This window comes from Syngnathus typhle, linkage group LG8, assembly GCF_033458585.1.
Source record: "Syngnathus typhle isolate RoL2023-S1 ecotype Sweden linkage group LG8, RoL_Styp_1.0, whole genome shotgun sequence".
Lineage (NCBI taxonomy): Eukaryota > Metazoa > Chordata > Actinopteri > Syngnathiformes > Syngnathidae > Syngnathus > Syngnathus typhle.
In genome coordinates, this window is record NC_083745.1 from 2245351 (window position 1) to 2269573 (window position 24223).

Sequence of the window (24223 nt, forward strand, 5' to 3'; positions counted from 1 at the left end):
CATTTCACTCACTCAGAGGCTTTCTTTAAAAACGTCTCCAGGGAAGAAAACATGTGTCGTATAATAATGAGAAGGAAAATAACAACATTTAGGAATGCACTTATCCACTCTGGGGATTTCAAAGTCAATATTTGTTTTCCCTTATTTTCCCCCGATGACACGCAAGGCGACAATTTGAGAAAAAGAAGACATGAGACAGCATGATATTCTATTAGAAAAATGCACACACACACAAACACACTAACAGACACGCAAAATCATACACACAGACACACACACACGCCCAAACACAGCCCAAAACACAGTGATATTATCATAAATATGTGTGCGAGTGTGAGTGTGTCTGGTAGGGCGTCGCTCTCATCTCATTTGCCGGCTCAGACAAGATCTTTGTCTGACACTCACACACAGACACACAAACACACACACACAAACACACACACACACAAGCACGGCCGCCTCATGTGGTGAAATCTCTGTGGATTATCCCCAATAACCTGTTTAACTTAATCCTTATCGCAAACACATGAATAATAAATCCACTCCTTCTCTCCCCTCCCTTTTTCCACTCTCTCACCTTGCTCTCCATCATCCTCCCTTGCTCCCTTCCTTGCATCCCTCCCTCCCTCCCTCTCTCTCTCGCTCTCCCTCACACTACTCGCTCCATCATTTCTACCAAGCGCACACCCCTCAAAAAAGCTCAGTGTCTGCTGCTTGGTGGTGGTGGTCTTTCCCTCCTGGACAGGAAGACGAACAGTAGCAGGACTGGACACAATAACAGGAAGGGGAAGTGGGCAGTGACCTTTTATTTTTTTGGGGGGGCAAAAGACGTTAAGAGTGAAGTACAATCTGAGTGGAGGAGAAGGAGGAAGAGAACCTGTTGGTGCTCCCAAAATATTCTCCGGTTGCTATCTGGAAGTGTGTTTAGCACGGCGTCACCACTTCTTTGGGAGGATTTCGACTTTTGGAAGGTTGGGAAGGAATCAATACTACTAAGAACCTATACGGGATCAGGAAGGATTCGGAAGGACCCCCAAAAGATTCTGCGGTCTCGGACGCTTCAGCACTGAGAGGTAAGACTTTGATTCTGCTCATGGGACACTTCATTAGGTACACCTGCATAGTCTGTCGGGAAAAATTCTGATGGATATTTTAAAAGAGATAAGGTCGGGAGATTTCACGATAACCCGACATACAGGACTCTTTATTAGGTACAGCCTGATTATCTAATAACAACCAGTGCAAAATTTCATACCTTGTGTTTCCGTCGACAGCTAAAAACCTCAATTTATGTTTTTAAATATATTGTCACTTTTTTTTTTTTTTATGTGACGCACTATCATAACGTTCCGTAACTTTTTTTTTCCCCACGAGTGAAAACAAATTCAACCAAACAAATTAACCCTGGAAGGCTCCCGGGTGTAGCCACTGCTCTAGTTAATTGGGGTTTCAGATACCACTAGATGGCGCCACATCAAACATTTTCCAATTAGACATGGTTTTGGCCTGAGCACAAAACTGTGAACGCCAAACCAGGATTACGCAGGGAGTGACGAATGACTGAATTTTCTTTTACTTATGTAAGAAGACTTTAGACACTATTTGTTGCCATCAAACAAGAGAGGACATTTTAAAGCGTCTTTCAATTGCTGTATTTGCACAACTTGATATTTTTCACCCCCACTCTTCCCTCGATGGATTTGCATCCTGGAGGGAGATGGACGTGATTTGATTTGTTGTTCCGTTGCGTCGGAAGCCATTCATGCAACTAAAGCCACTGGTCTAATTCCTGGAGAGGCAAAGATGGGGAAAAAAATCTGGGAAAATCCTTTGGGTGCCATCTGGGAGACTTGGTTGTCCCGCCGTTACGCGGACGCAAGCTCGCGCACACACATGCGCAGACGCACACGCACACGCACGTACGTGATTAGACGCATTCATTCAGATGGATGTCAGAGTGCTCGACAGGCTGTCCAGCTGTGACGAAAGTTGCTGGTTGATTGCTTCAGGAAAGATCATCTTTGATTTATTCGGACTGACAATTTGTATGCACAATAAAGATAATAGTTATAACAATTATATCATGGTTGTCATGTTACAAAAACTCTTATAAAGCTTTGAAAGTCTTTTTTTTTTTTAGTTTTCCATTTGGAGTCTTTCCTACTGCTAAAGCTGCTTTTATTTTGCAGTAATTATTTCTTCTTATTTTAAAGGCTCTACTTCCTGTCTCCGTTCCCTCATTATCGTGATTAGCCGTTTCTGAATTTGCGTTATTATCTGTTCTTATGCCCTCGCAAAACGTTATCAGTGGCAGCCTAATTTTGTCCCACTTGAAAGTCTGAATAAACCGAGAATGCGCAAAATGTTGTTTTTATCAGCGATCTTAAACCAAAGATGCATTAGTTGAAAACTTGTGAAGGCTTGGCTAAGAAAATAGTAGCCTACATAGCTGTTCTGATTTCCAAAGAAACTTGTGCTCTTAGAAAGAGCGTTCTCGCGAGTTCACGAGAGCGATGATGAAAAACGTGGCCATTTTGTCTCCACCCGTGCCCAAATCCTTTTGTATAAATAGTCTGCGGCCACTGCTGTCCTTTCGAAGATAATCTCTGCCATGTTTGTAAGCTTGACCTTTTTTCATGCGATATGGAGCCCGTGCCTTTTTATTTCTTGGCTTCCTATATTATTTTTTGTGACCTTTTGGTGCTACCATTGTCCCTCGTTTACCAGCTTTGCTGAGATTGTAAACTGTTACTTTCTTGTATTGTTTGTTTCCCTGCCTTTTGTTGAGATCTTTTGTTGGTACACTCACTAAATCTTTTTTACACTTTTAACACCTGTGAAGTGTGCATTTGGGTCTTTTTTTTTGCACCTTCTCTTGCTAAAAACAAAAGCATTACGATGTGGCGCCTATGGAGTGTTAGCTCACGGAAAATGACATGTATAACAGGTGTGGAATTTGACAGGGATCAAGGAGCACTTACTCTAAATTGCTCCAAACTTCTACAAGTTGTCTATAATGACGTCTAGTCGAAAGATGGCTTGTCATTTTTCTCACTATTCTGCGCACCAAAAATCCTCACTTCCATTCATGGGCCGTAATTGGTCTCTATTAAAAGCTGACCGTCAATTTTCTCTGACATCGGGACATCGGCTATTAGTGTCAGACCGAATGAAGCTGACGTTGCTGAGGACAACCTCCATGCACTCGTCTGACTTCACGAAGCATATACTATGTTATTATGTACTCTGCGCGTGTGTGTGTGTGTGTGTGTGTGTGTGTGTGTGTGTGTGCATGTGTGAGCTGGTGTGACTTGCAAACAGACAGATTGTTAGAATCTGCTATGTGATTAAACCTGTTTTAATCCCAACACACACACACACGCATGCACACACACACACACAGAGTTGTAGGAGGATAAAAGTGGAGCTAGTATGTGAGAAGCAGCCATTAGAAACCGAAACAATAATGACGGAAAGCAGAACTTTTTTTTATTTGTTTTGCTTTAGGAGCAGTGGCAACCAAAATAGTCCAAACTTATTTGAGGTTATAAATGTGCAAAAAAAAACATTCAATTCGAATATATCAAATTGAATTCTACATTCAATCATCTAGTGGAAAAGCATACAAATGTTCTGCCTGTCAATTTATGTCGTCGGGATAGAGTGGATGAGCAAAGATATATTGGTTTGGGTATACACATAATAATCTGATTTATTGAATCGTTTCGAACCTCACACCTGATGATCACTCAAAGCCACGCCTTAATAGACGTCTCATCCCTCTGTGATGAAGTAAATAAACATTAATTATGAAGACGACAACATTTTGTCTGGTTTTGTTTGCTAGCGTAGCGCAAGGTAGGTCAGAGTCATCTGCCACTCAGTAGCAGCGAGGACCGAAAGCGTGCCGTTGTCGTGGTTATATGCTCGCGCACGCCACAGCTGCTGCCTGCGGACATTGCTCAGATGTAATTACAGATATTCTTGGAACTTGTTTATTCGTTTTGCACTTCTGCGGTAAATAAGGTAGGGGGGGGGTTGGACATTTTCGCTTGAAATTAATGAGACGATAATTACCGCACAGAAAGTGTGAAAAAGAAAGAAAAACAGCCGGTGCAACAGCACAGGTACAAAAATCTTTCAGCACGTTATCAGAAATAAAGACATATACATTCATTCTTCTATAGTGCGAGCAACAAATTTGAAGCTTGTTACTGTATTGCGTTGAAACGGCACTATTAATAACTGAACTACCGTAAATTCCGGACTATAAGCCGCACCGGACTATAAGCCGCACCAGCTAAAATTGGGGGATATTTTAGTTTTTTTCTTATATAAGCCGCACCGGACTATAAACCGCACGTGCACACGTGTTTTTTTTACAAAGAAAGACCGTTCACAGAAAGCCTTTTTAAAGTTTTAATAACATACTTTAACATGTCTTTCTAAACATTGCCTGTGACGAAGGGTTTAGAGCCCTTTGACGCAGGTCACCTAGCGTGCATTCCTACTAAAGCTCATAATAGTCACAAGCAACACAGCCAGAATAAGCAGGAGCCATAGTAGTGTTTTAAAATAGTATTTTTGTTGTTTTTTTCTTCAAGATACCGCAGTGTATAAAAGTGATCAAGTCATCACAAAAATCACGAAAAAAAATCCTTATATATGCCGCACCTGACTATAAGCCGCAGGGTTCCAAATTTTGGAAAAAGGTAGCGGCTTATAGTCCGGAATTTACGGTATATGGAATTAAAACAATTGCAGATTTTTTTGGTTGACGCTATCTTCCGTTATGAATAAAAAAGCGATTTGCCGTTGATGTGTTTAGGCCAAGGAACTATGTTGAAGTGAGTTGAGGATCTTCATTCAGACAAAAATTGTCTTTCCCTGCCATCTCATGGCACATTGGTAACAAGAACCTGAGTTCAATTAAATAAAAACTTGAGTTGAAAGTAATCATATCAGTTCAAACTATAAATTCCATTATAAATGTGTTCAAATATGTAGTTTCCTAAAAAAAAAAAAACAATTGTATGAAATTCTGGTGAGAGATTTCATTGCAAATGCTGTCAGATGTGTAAGTCGACCGAATAAAAGTAAATAACGAGCTTCCATGTGAACAAGAGGATGAGTGACGGAAGGATGACGAGCTCAAGACAGATGACATGTCGGCAGAAAAATGGGAGAATGAAGGAGGATGAGTAGGAAGCACGCACACGTCCACAGCTGGAAAAGCAGGAAGGGCGTGTCCTCCTGCGCTAATGACCGGCCTTCATTACGCATGTTTTCCCAGAAGGCTTTGTGTTTACACTTCCTGTGGCTGATTAAAAGGAATGGCTAACACCCCTGGAAAAATAAAATGCCCGTTTCTGGAAACCATATTGTAACTGGCCTCATATGCATTAAGAAATGAGAGACATCTTTTACTGTAGACGTTAAATATTCACTTTAACTGGACTGGTTCTATTAGATGTCCTTGGAATATCTGCCGTGAAAGAAACCGTTGTAATTTCAAGCACTGGATCGTCAGAATAAAAGAGACCTTGAATGCCGTATTTATAGTTTCTCGTTTAGAAAAGTCACATGATTAGAAGTCTGCAGGCGCCACTAAATGAGATGCGTCCATTTTGAAGGTAAACTAGTTGGCTCCAATTTCATTCAGCAAATAATTCAAGGGGAAAAAAAGTCATCACATTTCCACTTTAATTAATTTAGCTGGAAGAGGACAGAAAAGACTGGCACACAAAAAGGAGGACAAATGAAAAGTGTTGGTTGGCGTCTTTGTTTGAGCTGATTTACGGGTGAGGGGGGTCAAGCACGACGGGTCGCTACAATATGAGATTAGGCCATTAAAGAGAGGCGGGCCGGTAATCCCGGCATCCTAATCCCGCTTTCTCCCCCGGCAGGCCGCTAATGGCTGACAGACAATAAGATCCCATAATCTATCGAGCGGCATGAGCGAGAGATCGACAGCGACGCGGACAACGCCGGGATAGGTTGGGATATGGATGAGATAAAGACGGTTCGTTTTATTCTCAGGGTTATCGAATCCATTGCAACTGGAGCGATCTGGTTGTCTTTAAGGATGTTTCACCTCTCATCCGAGAAGGCTTTATCAGGTCACTCAATAATTCTTGGTTGGAGCGGCACCAGCCTGCTCTCCTCACTTGTTTCTCTTTAGTTCCCCTCATGCAGAAAATGTTCTGCTTTTAACTATGAGCTTCGTTTATTATCAGTATCGAGGGTGTATCAAAATCAGGGCGTTCACATCGTGAAGTCAGTCATCAGGAATGTTGGCTTTTCTGTATTTTATCACCGAGGTTGCTGCCAGATGACGTCAACCCCGCTGAACTTTTCCCCCACATGGCGGACATGCTTCATCACGTCCTTTTAGCGCTTCTTCCAGTTATCTTCCCAAGCGAGAACAAGAATCGTCGGAAAATGTCAAACCGTCGCTTGCTAAGTGTCCGATAAAGACGAGCGCGTCCTGAGTGCTCGGTTAAAAGTGGGCCGGCGTGTTTAATAAATCCCCCCGCGGCCTCCGGAGTGAAATGCTTGGTCCTAAATGTTCCGCCGGGTCCTATTTCTGAGGAGCTTTAAAAGTCCTGGTTGTCCACGATAGGCCGTGCAGGACTTGCGGGTTGTGTGCACACAGTTGATAAGTGGTTTTAATGTCACACTCTTCTTCTTCCTGATCTTCATTTCTTCATCCCTACTGCACAGATCATGGCTTTGCTCCGGGTCTGGACCGCGGGGCTTATTCTGGCCGTCGCGGCCTGGTCCGTCTCACCCGGCGTCTCCGAGGACTCGGCTGTGGGCACGGAGAGGCGGCAAGGACTTGCCGAGGAGATTGCGAGGAAGGAGACCTATCCTGTTCTATCACGGAAGAAGCGGGAGTGGATCTGGAACTCGCTCTACGTGGAAGAGGAGAAACCCGCACCCATTCCTTACAAGATCGGACAGGTAAACCAGAAATGACCCCAACCACATATTCAAAATGATCATCCGCTCGGACAGATTATGCAGATTTTTGTGGAGGAGTTTTACATAATGAGGCACTCTGTTTCCTTTGTCCAGCTCAAGTCCAGTCAGAAAGTGGACGTGAAGCGGTTTAAAATTGAGGGCGAAGGCTCAGATGGCATCTTTACCGTGGACCACAAGGGTGACCTGTTTGTCAGCAAGTCTCTGGACCGCGAAGAGAAGAGTGCGTACCACCTGATCGCCAGGATGTACGACGGCAACAACAAACTCATCGAGGACTCGGGAGACTTTGTGGTCCAGGTGACCGACATCAACGACAACACCCCCGTCTTTCCTAAAACTTACAACGGATCCATCTTGGAGAGGTCTACCATAGGTACGTACAGTTATAGAACGATTTTTTTTAATTGTTTAATCAATAAAGAAGCATTCGTATTAAGTTGGACTGTCACACTTATTATTTTCACAGGAACCAAAGTGGTCGAGGTCAGGGCGACGGACGCCGACGACCCCACCACCGCTAACGGCGAACTCCGCTACTCTCTGACGCCCGACGGTGACCTGTCTGCCTTTGAAATTGACAGCATCACAGGTTTTATCTCATTGCACCTTTTTTCTATTATAAACAAATCTTAACAGGTCTATCGTCAGCAAGAAGTCTTAGCATTGTAGCGTTCCCTAACTAACTGACGTGCGTCCAGGTATGATCAGCTGCAAGGTGAGCACTCTGGATCGCGAGACCAAGAGTCAGTACATGGTGGTGGTCCGGGCTCAGGACATGAGAGGAATGGCGTCCGGCAGCACGGCTACAACCTCCGTCACCATCAGCGTCGGCGACATTAACGACAACATCGCCTCCTTCACCAGATGTAGGGATCACTGTGATTTCGTTGCTAAAATATCCTGTTTCAATAACGTACTGTATTTTAACACACTTCTTTAGCTTGTTTATCGAGGATATACGTCTTCATTCTTGGTGTACTCTTTTTTTTATCTTTCAAGTTTGGTCTTAATCCATTAGAGTACTTTCGAGAGCAAAGTGTTGCAAACGGGGGTAAAACAACAGATAACAGGCCTTCTGGGAATGAAATAATTGCTCGTTTTCCCCCATTTGTGTAAACGCTGATTTTGAAGTATCCCGACGACACGTTACTATGTTTGACCAGAGTTGAATAACGACTAATTGCGTTGTATTCATTTCGTAGCCACGTACGAGGTGCAGGTTCCGGAGAACCACAAGCTGAACACAAAGATCGGCACTTTGGAAGTGAAGGATGGAGATCAGATCCAAAACAAAGAGCCCATTTTCTCTCTGCCGAGCAACAACAAAATATTCTACGTGGAGCTCGGCCCTAGGAAGGACGGCAACCTCATGCTCAGACAGGTAATTAGGACCTAATTATTTCTAACCATGGATCTAAGAAAGAGTATCTATAGTCCTGATTATCCGGAACACGTTTACTGGGGATAGCGTGTACGTATTTGTTTTTGGTCCCAAACAAATCCCCTGCAAACAGTAAGGCTCATCTAAGTTCCAAATACACAGGTTTGTGGTTTGATGTGACATTTAAGCGTTTTTATCCTCGGCTGACTCCAGGCACATAAATAGAACGTGGCACACGAGCATTACAGAACATCCGCGAGCAAGAAAGAACATAAGCATCCGAGGCAAAAGCCACATTTTTTAAATGCCCTCACGCACATTCGCACGGGCGGTTTGATAAATAACAATGTAGGGCATTGCTCGTCTGTTGAGTGGAGATATTTCACACTCGCAAGGTTTCAGATAAAGTATTTAAGAGACATCACAGAGCACAAAATGTATTCCAACGGCACGGAAGGGAAGCGCAATCCTCCGGTTCCGCGGCCCGTTTAGTCGGCGATGGGCCGCACGCTCGTTAAAGGTGTTTACGGGATGCTTTCGGAAATGATCGCGGGCGGGAATAATCCAGTTAGACGCACGCTTCGTCTACCTGTCCGTGGGTAAAAATAAATTTAAAAAAAACGCAAAGTGATCTGCTTCTAATACCCCAAGAAAGTGGAGCAGGAAGGGGAAAGGGGAGAATTGTGGTGCTTAGCACTGGATGTTTGTTCACATCAAAGTGGAAGGGGAACACAAGCACGGATTTAATACATTTGGAAAGGTAAACTGTGCAAACAAAACACGTTTTTTCATATATAAAAATTCTCAAAATTTTAAATTCCAAAAGTATTTTTATCTAACAGTGTTAGCACTTTGTAAAAAAAAAAAATACTGCATTAATCTTTCAATACCCAATCACCCAAATACTACTTGCTTCTTGTATAACTAAAATGTATTCCAATTAAACTAAACATCCATTTTTGAGTTTCACTGTTTCTTATTATAAGACTTACTTTTGAACTGTCTATTGGGTGTTATTCAGGCTCTGGACTTTGAGACAAGAAACAGCTACTCATTCAGTGTGCAGGTGCGGGAAAACCTGCGAAACTTGCGCTTTCCCGCTGACAACGTGGTCACTGCTGTCACCACGGCACAGGTAAATATTGCTGGCATCAATAACTTCATAAAGTACATTGCTTTCTTTTAAGATATACAATGAAAACAGCAGGGGCCCCAAAATTGAGCCCTGTGGAACACCATACAACAGTGGGCCACTCAGAACAACCAAGGCTAATTTAAAATGTGCCAAATGAAAAACAGCACCAAATGAAAAGCCCTGGAGGCTTTTTCAGAAGATCAATTACTTCATCAACATATGATGATCATCCAAAAACTGCGTGCTTGCGTCCACGTGTGCAGGTGATTGTTAAAGTCTTGGATGTGGACGAGGCGCCGGAATTTTCCCAGCCGATGTACACCTTCAAAGTGCCTGAAGAAAGACTGGTCAACAACATCGGCATTGTCAGCGCCAGAGATCCGGACAAAGCTGGCAAGAGTATCCGGTAAGAATCTATTGTGGCACCGGCGGCAAACATGCAGCCATGGTTTTATGACACGATTGACAATACGGAGGAAAATATGGTGGAAGGGAGGAACGAATGTTGTCAGGAAAATGAGTTGCTACTCTGTGACTGCCCTCAAGGTACTCTATCTTGGACAAGGATTGTCCAATCGCTATCAATCCAATCACGGGGCAGATGTCCACCCTGAGGACTCTGGACCGCGAGCTGGAGGCCACACACATGTTCCAAGTTAAAGCCCAAGAGGAGCCAAGCGGTGCGTCATACACACACATAAACACACCCTCTTTTACACACATACACACTTTTATGAATTCAAAACAAAAGCTCCTCACAGGCAAATGGAAGCCATGTGTCGGATAACATGCACTCAGGGAGAGAGTTACAGAGGCCAAACTCACAGTTTCTCTCGCATATGTTGGAAACGCAGCATGTAGCCAATCACCAAAGGAAAAAAAAACAACACATTAGACACCTTGCCAACGCACCTGGCCGAGCCTCAGTGCGAGCAGAAAATCACATTATGCCGTCTCTTTGTTCATCTGCATCCTCCCAAAGCAAAGTCTGTATTTTTAGACGGGCAGCCAACAGCATTCAAAGATCTATTTTCGTGGTTTGTCATCATGTTTAGGGCGCACAATGGTCCCCCGAGCCCCGCTCGACAAGGTCTCCGTTATAGTGAACGGCACGCGGCAAGGCACTAAAGATAGTCGCTACATTAAATGGAAGACATTAAAAGAGGTAACGAACAGTGAGGCTGCTTTAATGTGACAAATAAACAGCTTGCAAATAGAAACCCTTTTGTCCATTGGCCTTAATCATCTCAGCCAATGACAACAACATCTGCAGAGAGCTTTGGGAGGAATAAAAGTGAAATTAAAGCCGTAATGAACAGGGCCGAAAAAGTCGGGAGGTGCACTGAATGACGACTCAAAAGCCATTTCAGAATTTGCATTTTTTGTCTGTTCTTATGTCCTTGTGGTTATATTTGATATATTATAGTATTTGGAAGGTTATTGCTACAATTTGTAGGTCTATTCATGATAGAGAAATGAAAAAGGCTTCAGGTCTGAATTTGGAAAGGCCCTCAAAATTCTAATTTAGTTTAAGTCAATAAAAGGAGACATCCTGAAAACCAGTCAAGAATAATCAATGTCTGACTGAAGGCCATGTGACAAATCCAGATGGGATTATTTCCTATAGAGCACAGTTGATTTCTTTTCAGCCAGCGGCCAAGTCAAAAGCAACGCCTGGAGGCAGCTCAGTGTTAGCGCTCGCTCAGTGACTGCTGGTTGATTTCAGGTTTGGAGTCTTTCGTCAAAGTCAACATTGTCGTGGAGGATGTCAATGACAACGAGCCCGAACTGGATGTGGACGAGATCTTTGTGTGTGAGAATGACAACGCAAACACAGTAAGTTTCAATCATTCTAAAACTTGTACCACCATTAACTAAAGATGAAAAGCTGAACTTTATTTGAGCTTCATTGGAGGCATTTTAAATCATGCTTTTTTTTTTTTTTTTAAATGAAGTTTTAAAGATTCTAAGTCAATGGATGTTTTGGGAGAATAATGATGAGCAGTGAGCAGGTTTTGGTTTTGCGTCAGATGATGCAGTTATGCGGGATTCCCCGCGGACTGGTCGCTAGTCAATCGTAGGGTACACATCAACGAAACAATCACTATTATCTCACAGTTTGTGTTACTTTTCCAACATGTAGTTCCTGCTAATAATTTTTAAATATCTGTCTGTTTCTCAACGATTTTCTTATTTAACATTTGTAATTGTGTTTTTGGTATTTTTATATTTTTTCGTAAAAATGTGAATATCTGATAACGATTTTGTATTGTAGACTTTTTTTTTTTTCACAATTTGCGCTTGTTTGTTTCCTCAGGTGATCGGAACTTTGAGGGCCACCGATAAGGACGACCAGCCGGCCTCGTTCACCTTCACTCTGGCTTCTCCCAGCTCCAACTTTTCCATCAGAGATTTTGGCAGTAAGTTTTTTTTGTTTGTTTTTTTGTCTCTTTCTTAATGCTGACATGGAAGTCATTCAGATGGCTCCATTTTGTTTCTGGCACCCACTCAGGAGCTTTGAAGCTTGTCTGTGTGCTAAGTAATGTCTGGAGCTGGAGGCAGCAAATATTTTACAGATGTCCTCCTGTACAACAAATAAATGACACAGTCGGTTAAGAAAAGTGTTGGTGCCAATTCAGCTTTTTAAGGTGACATTGTACTCGAATCTGTCTCCACTGAGTCCAATTAGTACAAAATCAGGAGCGCACGTTCATCACAACAGGCAGCACGAAAATATTTATTTGGTTGTTGCCATTTTGAGGAGGTGGCCCATTTCCAAGAGTTGTACCAGGACAAACTCATCCTAGGGAATTTGCACAACAGCTACCAAATGTGAACCAGGTATAGTAGACAGATGGGTGTCGTTAAATCACAGTTGTAACTCAACGTTGAATATTTGACGTGAAACACGAGATTTTCACTGCAATGGGAAATGTCTGTCCGAAAATGACAGTTATGTGTCGTTAACCTCTTCATAGCGGAAGCATTGGATCTCTTTCAAATTTGAGATATTATAGACAGATGGGTGATTGTAAATTGCGAGGCATGTTTTCATGAGTGTGGCAGAGATCAGGCTTTGCTGTTGACCATCAAACTGTAACGCCATTTGTGTAGAAATTATGTGCGAATGAAAAAGAGGTGAGGCTTAAGTAAAATGTCGAATGAATTAAATTGACCTTGGGAGTAATTGCGAGAATGAGGAAAACGGTTTCTAAGAATTTCTGAATGAGGTGAATAGTTTGAATTTGAATGGAACTTGCTTTTTGAAATTCACACAATAATTTCAGAGCGGTAGCTGTCATGTCCAATATGAAATATAAAAATCCAAGCCTGAATGTTTTAAAAGTGAACCTCCCACTATTTGGTTCAAACATGGATGTTCAGCTATTAGTCAAAGTTCCTGGTTGCATCAGATGTCAGTCTTTGGACACAGAACGTCTTGAGCCAAACTGATCGTATGCATAAAGAAAAAAAAGGAAGAAAAAAACAAAGTAAGTGAATAGTAAAGGTGTGCACAGAGGGAAGCTGCAGGTCATCAAACGAGACACTCAGGTGAAGCGTCGCCTTTTAATCCGAGTCAAACGTGGAATAACACGCATCGTGCGAGAAAGATAAACAGGAAGGGGGGAGTGGCTTCGTCCATTTCCTGCGCGCTGGTGCCCGAGGGAGGCCCGACATGCTGTAGCGATGACGGAGGGAAGACAGATGAGGATGATTTGGAGGAAAAAGATGAAAGGAAGCCGAGGGGGATGAGAATTAAGGGAGATGGTTCAATGGATCCAGGATGACCAGGATGACGAATCATAATGACAATGGCACTCAGCAGAGCCTCAAAAGTCCGAAACATGTCCATTTTGACAAATATCCTTTAACAAGGAGCTGAAATATGCTTCTTCTTTTTTTCTGACTATCTTTATTTTTTACTATTGGACTGTATTTTATTACCTTGGTGTAGTACCGCTTTCTGCCACAACATGCCAGGCAGCACTGGAATAAATGCTGTGTAATTGACAAGAAGAAGAAGAGGTTGCCTTATCCCCAGAAATAAGATGAAATAAATAAAATAATATATAATATTTGATAATATATAAAATAATAATATGTTCTCACAGAGAAGTATTCTCCGTGTTGCTGCTTCATGTGTGTTGAAGTGGCTGATGTTTGAAGATTTATAAGAACCATAGCTTTGATGCTAATTTCATTAGCCCAGCCTATGGCGTTTTCCATAAAATGATGGCATTAAACTAGCAGACTTTCATTGAGACGAATTGATATAGTTGGGTTGAACATTTTGGTGTTTAAAATCTACGTTTGACTCATTTGACACAATAAAGCTTTGGGAACACTGCAGTGGAAGGTGAAAGCTATAAAGTAAAGGAGAAGGAATGAGCGAAGGTCAGACAGAAAGTAAAATTGCTCGCCGACATTTGGTCATCAAACTTGCAGCGGTAGAAGCAGAGGAAGAGGGAGGGAGTGAGAGAGAGAGAGAGAACCAGACAGATCACTTCAGAATCTGAATTTCACCATGTAAAGTTTTGGGCAGGTGAATATTTTGGAAACATTGATGGTTAAATCGGTCATGAAATGTGAAAGGGGAAGGAACATTTCTTCCATTTGCCCTTATACTGCAAAAATGTAAAAATTCTGGAAGTGGATAGATAAAGAGTGGGAGGGAACTAGACAAGGTCATGCAAAAGTAAAATTCCTCTCAGACATTTTAAAAAAAAGAGACGTCGCAAAGGATGGATGGCTGGCAGGCTTTAAAAAGACACGAGGGAGGTGGCAACATGAGCGATGAGTGCATTTCACAACATGTCATGTGTCGTCTGCTCGCACCACTTAACACTCGCTTTACATGCACAAGAGCCTCAAAAGTGATGGTCCTGTCAAATATTCATGCATACAAGGCCGCTTTCACCACCTCGCCCTGGTCCGAGTTACCGCCTAACCTCCAACCACTCTCGTCACATTCCCCCATGGCTCTGAAGTGACAGCCACCGGCGTCAACATGGATTCCGCCACATCAGATGGCCAAGTAAACACAAAAGTGCGGCGAGTCGGGATAACGAGAGTCAACAAAGAGAGTGACAAGAAAGACTGCGAAGGGATGCGGGGCGATCCGGCGAGACTTTCCCGCCAAACAAAGACGAGCGAGGCGGGAAGGTGCAGGACAGGAGATGTTTAGATCTTTTATTGACATGCCCTTTGAGACACTACTTGTTTTTCATTGGACAGTAACAAGATAAAATAGAAGTTGTCTGGTGGGATGTATCGTGTTGTGTTATGAAGTGTGTCGTGAGCAGCGACTTGGGTGAGGTGCACAACACTGCATCACTGCAACTTTCATGATTTTGCGGATTGTTTGCGCTCGCATTAGTCACGGAATCAGTCTGTGCTCAAGTTCTTAGCCTTGGTTTCATTAGCTTTGGCTATGCCGATTGCCGTCTGTTTGAACAGAATTTATAGCAGCCTCAGGAAACCTGTGCATATGTGGTTCGTGACTTAAGAGAATATTGCCCGGAGTTTGAACGTCAACATTGCTTTAAAGTTTAGTTCTGTGCTCCTTTGAGATGGCCAGGCTCCCGTTTTCCTGCCATTGTCAACTCTGGAATTCCTCAAGCCAATAGAGAGGAAAAAAAAATGGCAGGCCTGAGCAGGAAGCTCTGACCGCTTGACAAATGGGTTCATTGTTAGACGGACGTTTTACGTTGGTTTCTTGGCTTGGTTGTTTTTGCTTTTTTGTCTTTAAAAGGTTGCCCGTTGACCAGGACGGGAAGTAACAAATACTTGTCGTCTATTTGCGTCCAGACAACAGTGCGTACGTCCTGGTCAAACAGGGACCGTTCAACCTGGACGACCCCACAGATTACAGCGTGGACGTGAGCATCAGCGACGGAGGGCAACCCATCAAGTCCAGCGTCACCAAACTGGCCATTAAGGTCGGTATTTGTGTGTCACGACGTGACTTAACCCGGCGATTCCTTAAATGTGGTGTTTCGTAGGCGTGCCGCTGCGACGCCAGACGCATCCCAACTCAGTGCAAGGCCGTGGCGCAGAAGATGGGCGTGAGCGTCCACGTCCTCATCGCTATTCTACTCTGCATACTCACCATCTTGGGTCAGTTCGAAATGGCCGATCCTGAAATTAGCGTCGAGTTCAACCCCTTTGGAATTCATGTCGTGTTCTCGCCCTTGCATTCCCGCGGATAAGATTTCCCGTGGAAGAATTGTACCGCCTCCCGGTGTTGTCGGTTTAATGAATAATGGAGAGACAGATGCGGAAAACAATGCCTGCGGTTTCCAACTCGTTGCTATTCTCTTTGATACCTTACCCCCGCCCCTCCCTCTTGGCGTTCTGACTTATACTCATTCAAAACACTTGTCACTGCAAGGGGGATACAAATATTTTGTTGTACTTGAGTACAGGTATCGACAGTTACTGTGTTTCCAGGAAACCGAACAGCTGAACTTGACACGTTAATTAAAAAGACAGTCCACCGTGGTTGTGTTGGATAGAGATCTTGGGGTAGAAAACTGGGAATGGAAAATTGTGGGAAAAAATGGTAAAGAATAGCAGAGTTAATGAGGAGTTTATCAGCACGTTAGGTGCCGTCTGCTTATCAAACAGCGGCAAACATTAAGTGGATGAACTATTAATACGCTCCGCTCGGTCTTTGTCGTCTGGAGCCCCACCGGGTCTCCTTCTCTTTATCAAATTCTCTCACCGCAGGCCAGATTAACTATTTAACGCTGTTGTCGTTATCTGCCGTGCCCTGAAGCAATTTAGCGCCATCGCGTTAGCTCGCCACGAGTCGCATTTGACCCCCTTGACAAAAAAAAAAGAAAAACTTCGAACATTTTCTCACTGGTTTGCACGTCTTTCTTCCTCTTTTTTTCCCTTCTTCTGAGTCGGCTATCTGTCAGGCTTAATAAAGTGCGGAGCATGTGTTGTAAAAGATTAATCTGTTGCTTTCCCAAGCATAGCGGAACGAGGCACGCTCGCCCAGCGCTAAAAGGCAAAGCGAATGTCGAACGTCCGGAGAGAGAGTAAGAAAGAGACGAGTTCATATCAGGACCCCGAAGCGTGCGGCCTTAATCTAATGTCAGAAGCGTCCTTCACTTCTCCCCCTTTTTGTCCTTCACTCCCTTGCTTGCTTTGTCATTCACTTCATCCATTCTTTCTTTTGATGAAAATGAAACGTCTTTTCGTGCCCATTTTTTTTTTATTCATTGATTCCTTTCTCCCTCTCTTGGTTTCTGCCTTTAGCACCGTGCCTCCTTCCATAACTTCTCACGTTATGTCCTTCACTTCCCGTCTCTTCCCTTCCATCTTCTTTCCCACCTCTTCCTCATTGATATTCCCTCCATCCGTCTGGCCGTCCTTGCCGAGTCGTCGCTGTGTGTTTTTCGAGCTTCTCGCGCTGGAGGCAAACTTTGCAGACACCTAAAACCGTTCGGCGGCTCACTTTCCCCTCTGTTTTCCGAGCTCGCTCCCTCGTTAGCGCACCGCCTCCTTTCCTCTTCCTTCTCGCTCGCTCGCTTCCTTCATGGCCCCATTCTCGTTCCTGCCCTAATTTCCCCACATCTTCACAGAAAAGCCTTGCCTGACCGCTTTAATCTTGCCAGCTCGAGTTTTCACGCACTCGTTAATCGCGTCTGTCTGTCAAACATCTGAAAATTGCCGGAACAACTTTTCCTCGTGTTCCAAGAATGAAACAAGCAGTTTCTCCCTCCCCCGAAAAAACTGAAAAAGTCTGTCGTGTGTCCTGCAGTGATAGTCATCCTATTTGTGATGAAGAAGCGCTACCACAAAGACTCCCTGGCCGGTATGAAGAATAGCGGCGAGATCCACGAGCAGCTCGTCACCTACGACGAGGAAGGCGGAGGCGAGATGGACACCAACGGGTATGTCAAAATTGCGTGTTGTGAAATAAAGTTCATTATCATTTTTTTGATGGTCTTAAAACGTGGACATATTCATGGCATACTAGGTAACCCACGTAAAAGAATTACCGTTTTTTTCCGTGTATAATGCGCAAAATTTAACTAATTTATTGTCCTAAAATCTGGGGTGCGCATTATACATGGGTACAATTTTTTTTAAAATTTAAAAAAAAAATTTTTTTTTTTCTTTATTTCTTTATTTGATTTTATTTTTTTAAGAAAATCATGGTACAACAAAACCAACAACAGGACTGACCGACAAAGTCGTGGAACAAAAAGACATTACCAAAGACAGGAACAGAAACCAAACAGACATCATGACAGTAACACATGCAATGATCCGACGGTGAGCGAGGGGCAGACAGGACTTAAATACAAAACACGTTACATTGATTGAGGTGACACAGGAAGGGAGGGGCGACAATTTAATTTAAAAAAATAAATAAAAAAATTGGGTGCGTATTATACATGGGTACAGGCTTTTTTCCAGCATCAACATGCCATTTTTAGGGTGCGTATTATACATGGGGGCGCATTATACACGGAAAAAAACGGTACTTGAGATCAGAATAAACGACCAAAAAACATCAACACTCTTGACGACAGCTGCCAACTATGGTGCATTTAACAAAAATAAAAACAAATATTACATCTCAGGATGAAATAATCACATTTAAGGTATTTTTATTGCTGTCAAACATGAAAACGGTAAATTTGCTTATTGCCGCATTTTGCGAAATGAGATGCCGCTTTTTTTGCGCGTATCAATATTTATTTAAGCGACTTAGTCACGCGAGAGACACTTTGTACTTGAAGAAAAGCCACATGGCGTATTAATCCTCCTCCGTTTGCAATATTTATCCCCTCTGCCGCGGCCTATCATTTAGTGACCTAGTTTACGCTGAAAGGAATCATAAAAGTTTGATGTAATCTGAATCTAATCTAATGAGAAGCTTATTAAAAGGCGCCCGCTTAATGCATTGCTCATGTTTAATGTTCAAATAGCATCACCGTCACGATCCTTATTAACCGATTATGTTCAGTTTATTTCTGTTTTTCCTAGGCTGTCACTGAGTGGCTTTTTTTTTTTTTGACTAGGCCATGTACATTTTTGGGGGGAAAGGTACAATGGAAAGAAACAACACAGCCAAGACGAACCCTTGTTATTTCCCGTTAGACTCCCAAAATCCTAAAATCTTCTTTTCTCCTTCAGCTACGACGTTTCTATCCTGACATCAGCATTCCACGACGGCTCCCTCCTCCGCCACCCTGATTGCCTCCCCCACCCGTCTCTCTACGCTATGGTCCAGAAGTCCCAGCCCCACCATCACCCGCACCAAATGCAACCCGCCTCCGCTTGCAAAGGCGACATGGCGGCCATGATCCAGGTGAAGAAACACGACGCGGACCACGACCGCGAAGGCTTCCCGTACGACACCCTGCACATCTACGGATACGAGGGCCCCGAATCCATAGCGGGGAGCCTCAGCTCGTTGGGAAGCTCCTCAAGCGGAGGCTCAGACTCGGACTACGACTTCCTAAGCGACTGGGGCCCCAGGTTCAGGACCCTGGCTGAGCTGTACGGCGTGGAAGAGTCGGATTACTACCACTAGTTGACCTTTTTACCATCACGCCACATGTATTTCCAGGTGGCAAAATTTCAGATCAGTAAACCGACCATTACATGCAACTTGACCACAGAGGCGGACTCAGGCATAGTTAACATGACCTTGAAGAACTGACTTTGCTGTTGCTCTGATAAATGCGACTTTTTCTTTTGCTGGTAAAATGGATGCGGTGAAGAGTTAATGTTAGCTAGCAGGCTAGCCAATATGTTTTGCTAAATTACTAAAAAAAAAAAACCAACCTGAGATTTTATACATTGCTGTGAAAAAAATGAGTCCCGTAAACCTGTTGATGGAAGTTTGGTTTGCAGTCTGTCCTTTTAGAGTCTTAATTACTACGCCCTCAATTTATCCTCCTCACCCACTAGTTCCACTTCTAATTCATCTTCTGGCAACATCCAAAAACACAAGTTTTTGCTATAGTTTTAGTTCACGTCAGAGGTTTTCTGCCACCCGGAAGTAGCATGGCGTCTACTGTTTACAAACATTAGGAACAGGTCTTCGGTCTACAGCAACAGCCGTAGAAACGGCGAGACAACAAGACACTTGAGCGGGAACTGACAACTTTGACAGCGTCACTTTTGTTTTAGGACCTAGAGCTTGGAGAGACTTCACAAGCTTCATTCTTCTCATCCAATCAGATTGAAGGATGTCCCATGAGTGGGAGTGGCCGCATCAACACAAAAATTGCCATTTCCGCAAGATAGTCATAAAAAGTACTTTTTGCTGAGATGAAGATCCTCAGCTCACTTCAACATAGTTCATTGGGATCAAGATGCCAAAATGGACAATGAAGGATAAATAGGTTCTCGCCGTCCCCCAAAAAGTGAAAATAGGTGAATTTGCTCAACTTTGACATTCCAAGTAACTTCTACGTAACTATAAATGCAAAATGAAGAATTTGACCTGGTGTTGATTAAGCAATTCTGCCAAAATACATGAGCAAAACAAAGATTTTTAGGATTTAAGTTTTAGCATAAATAAAAGTCAAACTTATTTGTTTGTTTTTTTTTTGCTCTCAGTAAAATTTCGCTAGTTTTCTTCAAGTCATTTGGTCAATTTTGAAACTGCAAGCGGAGAGAAAAATTTGTTGAAATCCAGTGAAGGGAAATAGTCCAGCACAATTACTGACACGGCTTTCCCGTGTTTTTTTTGGGGGTTTTTTTGACACTAGCCATCATCGCGCTCATTGTTTGGCGAGGAAAGCTCAACTCTCAAAGGCCTCCTTGCCGCGCACAACTCAGGAAGCGCACAGCAGCTCGGAGGTGCTTCAACTACTTTAACCTCTCATCCCTTCTGGCTACTGGCAGCTGGTACATCCATGGAAAATAAATAGACAACAGCTGAACGGGGTGGGAACAAAAGGCCGAAAAGTGTGAATTGGGAAAGTTTGAGGTTATAGATTAAGATGAGTAAATCCAATTTGTCCAAGTTTAACTGTAGTAAAAAGACACCAGGTCAAACGGTTCACTCATTCTAGCCAATCATAAACAAAAGAAAGTCATTTATTTCTAGAAAAGGCTCAATAGTGACTTTATAGTAGGGCAACATTTTTGGAAGATCCTATGTTTGCCAAAGCAAAACGAGGCGTTATAACCCTTAATTATGAAATCGTCTTTGACCTATACGAAACTTGAAGAAAGTCAATTCTGGAAAACAAATGAGTGGAGGAGTGCATTTTTAAAGGAATAACGAGCACTATGATGCCAAGCTGCCATGCAAATAGGAAACTTGAAGAAAGTCATTTCTGGAAAACGCACTTATAGTCCAGTGCGACTTATATGTTTTTTTGTTGTTTTTTTTTACTGTCGCGGCATACTCTGGAGCTTATAGTCAGAAAAATATGATATGTGAAAAGTAGTTGTCTTTAAGCCTTGATGCAGGTCTACGCTCAAATGTGAAGAATGCATTTTTGTTTATTGCTGTTCTTGCTTGGAAGGCCGCCGTCACAATAGCCGGAAGTCACTTTTGTGTTTCCCGTCGGCATTCACGTGTGAACTTGGTCTTCCCCTGCAACCTCCCTCTAATCAGAGCTAAGCTAAACAGCGCTAAGCTAAATTTCCTGTCCATCTGGGGGAGGGTTCGAGGGAGGCGTTATCTGCCCGGCGGTCCAACACATTGTCCCAACTTCCTGTTCAGTGGGCTTGATAAACTATCTTGGAGAGGAAAGCTGAGGGGTTGAAGGTTAAGGAACAAGACAAGAACAAAGAGGCCATTTAAAAAGCTCTCAATCGCAACCGCACAATAATAAACTTCCAGCATCACAATATTTATCATTTCATAGTTATACTTCTAGTTAGACACAATACACCAATTGTACGGAATTTTCCGCTTCTCTATCATTCACTATCAAGAAACTAAACTGACAATGAAAATGAATCCCTTATTTCTTCAACTAATGGCCATCTCTGTAATAAATAGCAATTACTACATATATTTTGGCACCATCTTGTGGCCTTCCGGTGCTGATGAGCACTAACGCGTTCGACCAAACAATAGAATTAATATGAAGAGCTAAAAATAGGAAATGGAAATTAGCATGGAATGAATGTCCACTCGTATAATGCTAACATATATCATGCCAAATGCCATAGACGGGAAATGGAAAATAGCATAGATGGCAATTCTAAATTTTGAAACAACTACGACTTGACATGGAGAAGCAACAAATACGACAAAAATGTGTGTGTTAAACACATTACAGGCGAACTGGAGACAATTTGGCCACTGACTAGAGAGTAATGCATTCATTTTTTTCTTTTGTCCACATCTCCCTTTAGGAAATTTATTTTTGTCAATGTTGAGTTTGCCGGACAATCTAAACTTTTGGTGCTCTCTCTCACTGAGAAAATGATTTTTTTTTGCCTATTTTAGCACAGAATAAGTGTAGACAGCCAAATTGGCCTGCCATTTTCTCTCGCCAGCACAGAACAAAATGTGCAAAGAAAAAAAAAAAGTCAACCTGAAAGAGCAAATAAGTACTACATATAATGAAATGTTTTTTCCCTTCACGTGTTATTGACCATTAAATTGGTCTTTTGTCACGTTGTCGAGGCAACAGCTGAAAGCAGCAAAACTATGAACACTGAAATTATTTGTAAGCTTTTATTTTATCGATATTTTTTTGCTTTAAGGTAAAAAAAAATCAAGCGTCATTGTGATGGCTAAAAAAAATGTATATGTTTCGATGAATTAAGTCATTGTCTTAGGTTGGGACACAGAAATGGACTTGTGTGTGTGTGCGTGTGTTTTGTGTTCTACTTTTAAAAATATCACTTATTTTCGGTATTTATCGCGTTAGTGACACACTTTGACATGAAAAACATAGAAAAAAAATGTGCCTCTCCTTGTGGTCTTCTTATTTGCTATTTTTGAAATACTGTATTTAGTCGTCAATGCAATCACAATTTTCCAGTAGGGCTGTAAAAAGGGTCACTCATTGGAAGCATGGAGACGACGTAGGATGCGTGCAAACATGTTCTCGATAAATTGAGATTTCCTTTGAATTTGTACAAAAGAAATGCTTAGATGTTGCCCTTAATTACGATTTTAATTTTTAATAATGCCAATCACATACGTTAATTTTTCCATCCAAATTATTTACAATGATAACATTATTGACATTTACAATAATTTGTTTTTGAATGTGTTGGTTCCCGTGCAATTTTGTACAACGTCGCGCTAAATGCTCATGATGAGTTTAAGGTGATCATGTGACCTTCACCAATATTCGAAAAAATATATATCCTGTATATTCTTTGCTGTGTAAATAGAGAATCTGTGTGCCTTCATTATTTCAAGAAAATGATACTGGATTTTTGTTTTGTTTTTTTTCTATGATATTGTTTTTATGATGTGTGTAAAGTAAACAACTTTTTATTACCTGACATTTTTGTAAGTGTAGAATTAAAAAATAAAGTTTGGAAATGTTTGCAGCTGGGGAGTGATGTTTGAATACATTTTAGATGCAAGAGCGATGTTTTCTTTTCTTTTTTACTCTGAAAATTTGAACTTTGTGAGCTTTGGTGAAAGACGTTTGACTTTTTCAACAGCGTTTGGTTACTGCAAGTGAAAGCGGTGTGTTTGTTTTAGTTTGTGTATCTGTCCGTGTGTTTGTCTCGATGTCTGTCTCTTAAGCTGTGTGAATGGAAACTTGATCATGTAATTATAACTCAGTGGATAAGAGCATAAATACAAATGTCCATTCTGTCCAGTCAGTTGTTTGTATGATCAAATGCAAACACGTTACGGATTTTAACGTTGTCGTCGTTTCGTCCAATTTGTGGCATCCCAATGATATCACGCGTGCAGCACGGGCTGCGAGTGGATTACACGCTGTGGTCATGTCAATATCTCCACTGCCTTTGATTCTCCGCCCTAATGGGATTAATCACAGCGTTATGGCGTCGGAGGATGATTGATCCCTTTCGTAGTTTCATGGTCACAACGCCATGTTTACCACCAACGCGCCTATCCCCCTCTTTTTATTTCCTTCTTGCAGACATCTGTCATGTGTTCCCAGCAAGCTCCTTGGCTTGAATAAATGATGACAGGGATGATTTGGTGCCTGTGGAGCTCCCAAATAAAAAGCATCCCTGTCCTTATTAGCTGCTTTAGAGCGTGTAAATACGAAAGCACACTCAGGCTCAAGTCGATTGCAAAATAGACGTAGTGGAAATTCAGATATGGTTTATATCATCCAAGGACTGGTTGGTTAATTGACTTTTCCGCTGCTGATATTAATGACAGAGATGTGCTCTTTTATTTAAGCGGTTATTTCGAATTCTGTAAAGAAGTAGTTGCTGATGTTGAATTGAAGTTTGAAATACGAGGGAAACATGAGCGAGGCGTTTGTAGACGTCTTGGCAAAGCGATAAAGATTACTACGCAAACCCAGGGCATTAAAATCATTTCTAAGATACGGCTCTCTGTTGCAATAAAAAGATGTAATACTATTTGATGCAGATAAGAGGGAAAAAAAATCACTGTCCTGATTAACACGCATACATAAAACGCTATTGTCTATTTGGGTCATGCACTGAAAGTCCCACCCTTTTTGTTTGGTGTCCTAGTTGGCCCAATACCGCAGATGTGTTTTGTCTGTGGCTAACCAGGTAAACAAAATGTCATCCCTGTGTTTATGTGCAGGATTACA

At 42.3% G+C, this 24223-nt stretch overlaps 1 protein-coding gene and 1 long non-coding RNA gene across 2 annotated transcripts in view; one reads left to right on the forward strand and one right to left on the reverse strand.

The window, feature by feature from the left end:
* LOC133158538 (uncharacterized) overlaps positions 1 to 24223 on the reverse strand; it is a 52511-nt gene that overhangs the window by 16021 nt on the left and 12267 nt on the right. The window lies entirely within an intron of this gene.
* On the forward strand, positions 670 to 23003 carry cdh5 (cadherin 5). The gene is made up of 15 exons (XM_061285782.1): positions 670 to 1073; positions 6724 to 6963; positions 7078 to 7357; positions 7451 to 7573; positions 7683 to 7850; positions 8187 to 8365; positions 9387 to 9500; positions 9764 to 9906; positions 10047 to 10180; positions 11227 to 11336; positions 11818 to 11920; positions 15309 to 15439; positions 15503 to 15617; positions 17272 to 17404; positions 18657 to 23003. Exons 2-15 carry the CDS (start codon positions 6727 to 6729, stop codon positions 19054 to 19056), a joined length of 2370 nt encoding a protein of 789 aa, XP_061141766.1. The 5' UTR covers positions 670 to 1073; positions 6724 to 6726; the 3' UTR covers positions 19057 to 23003.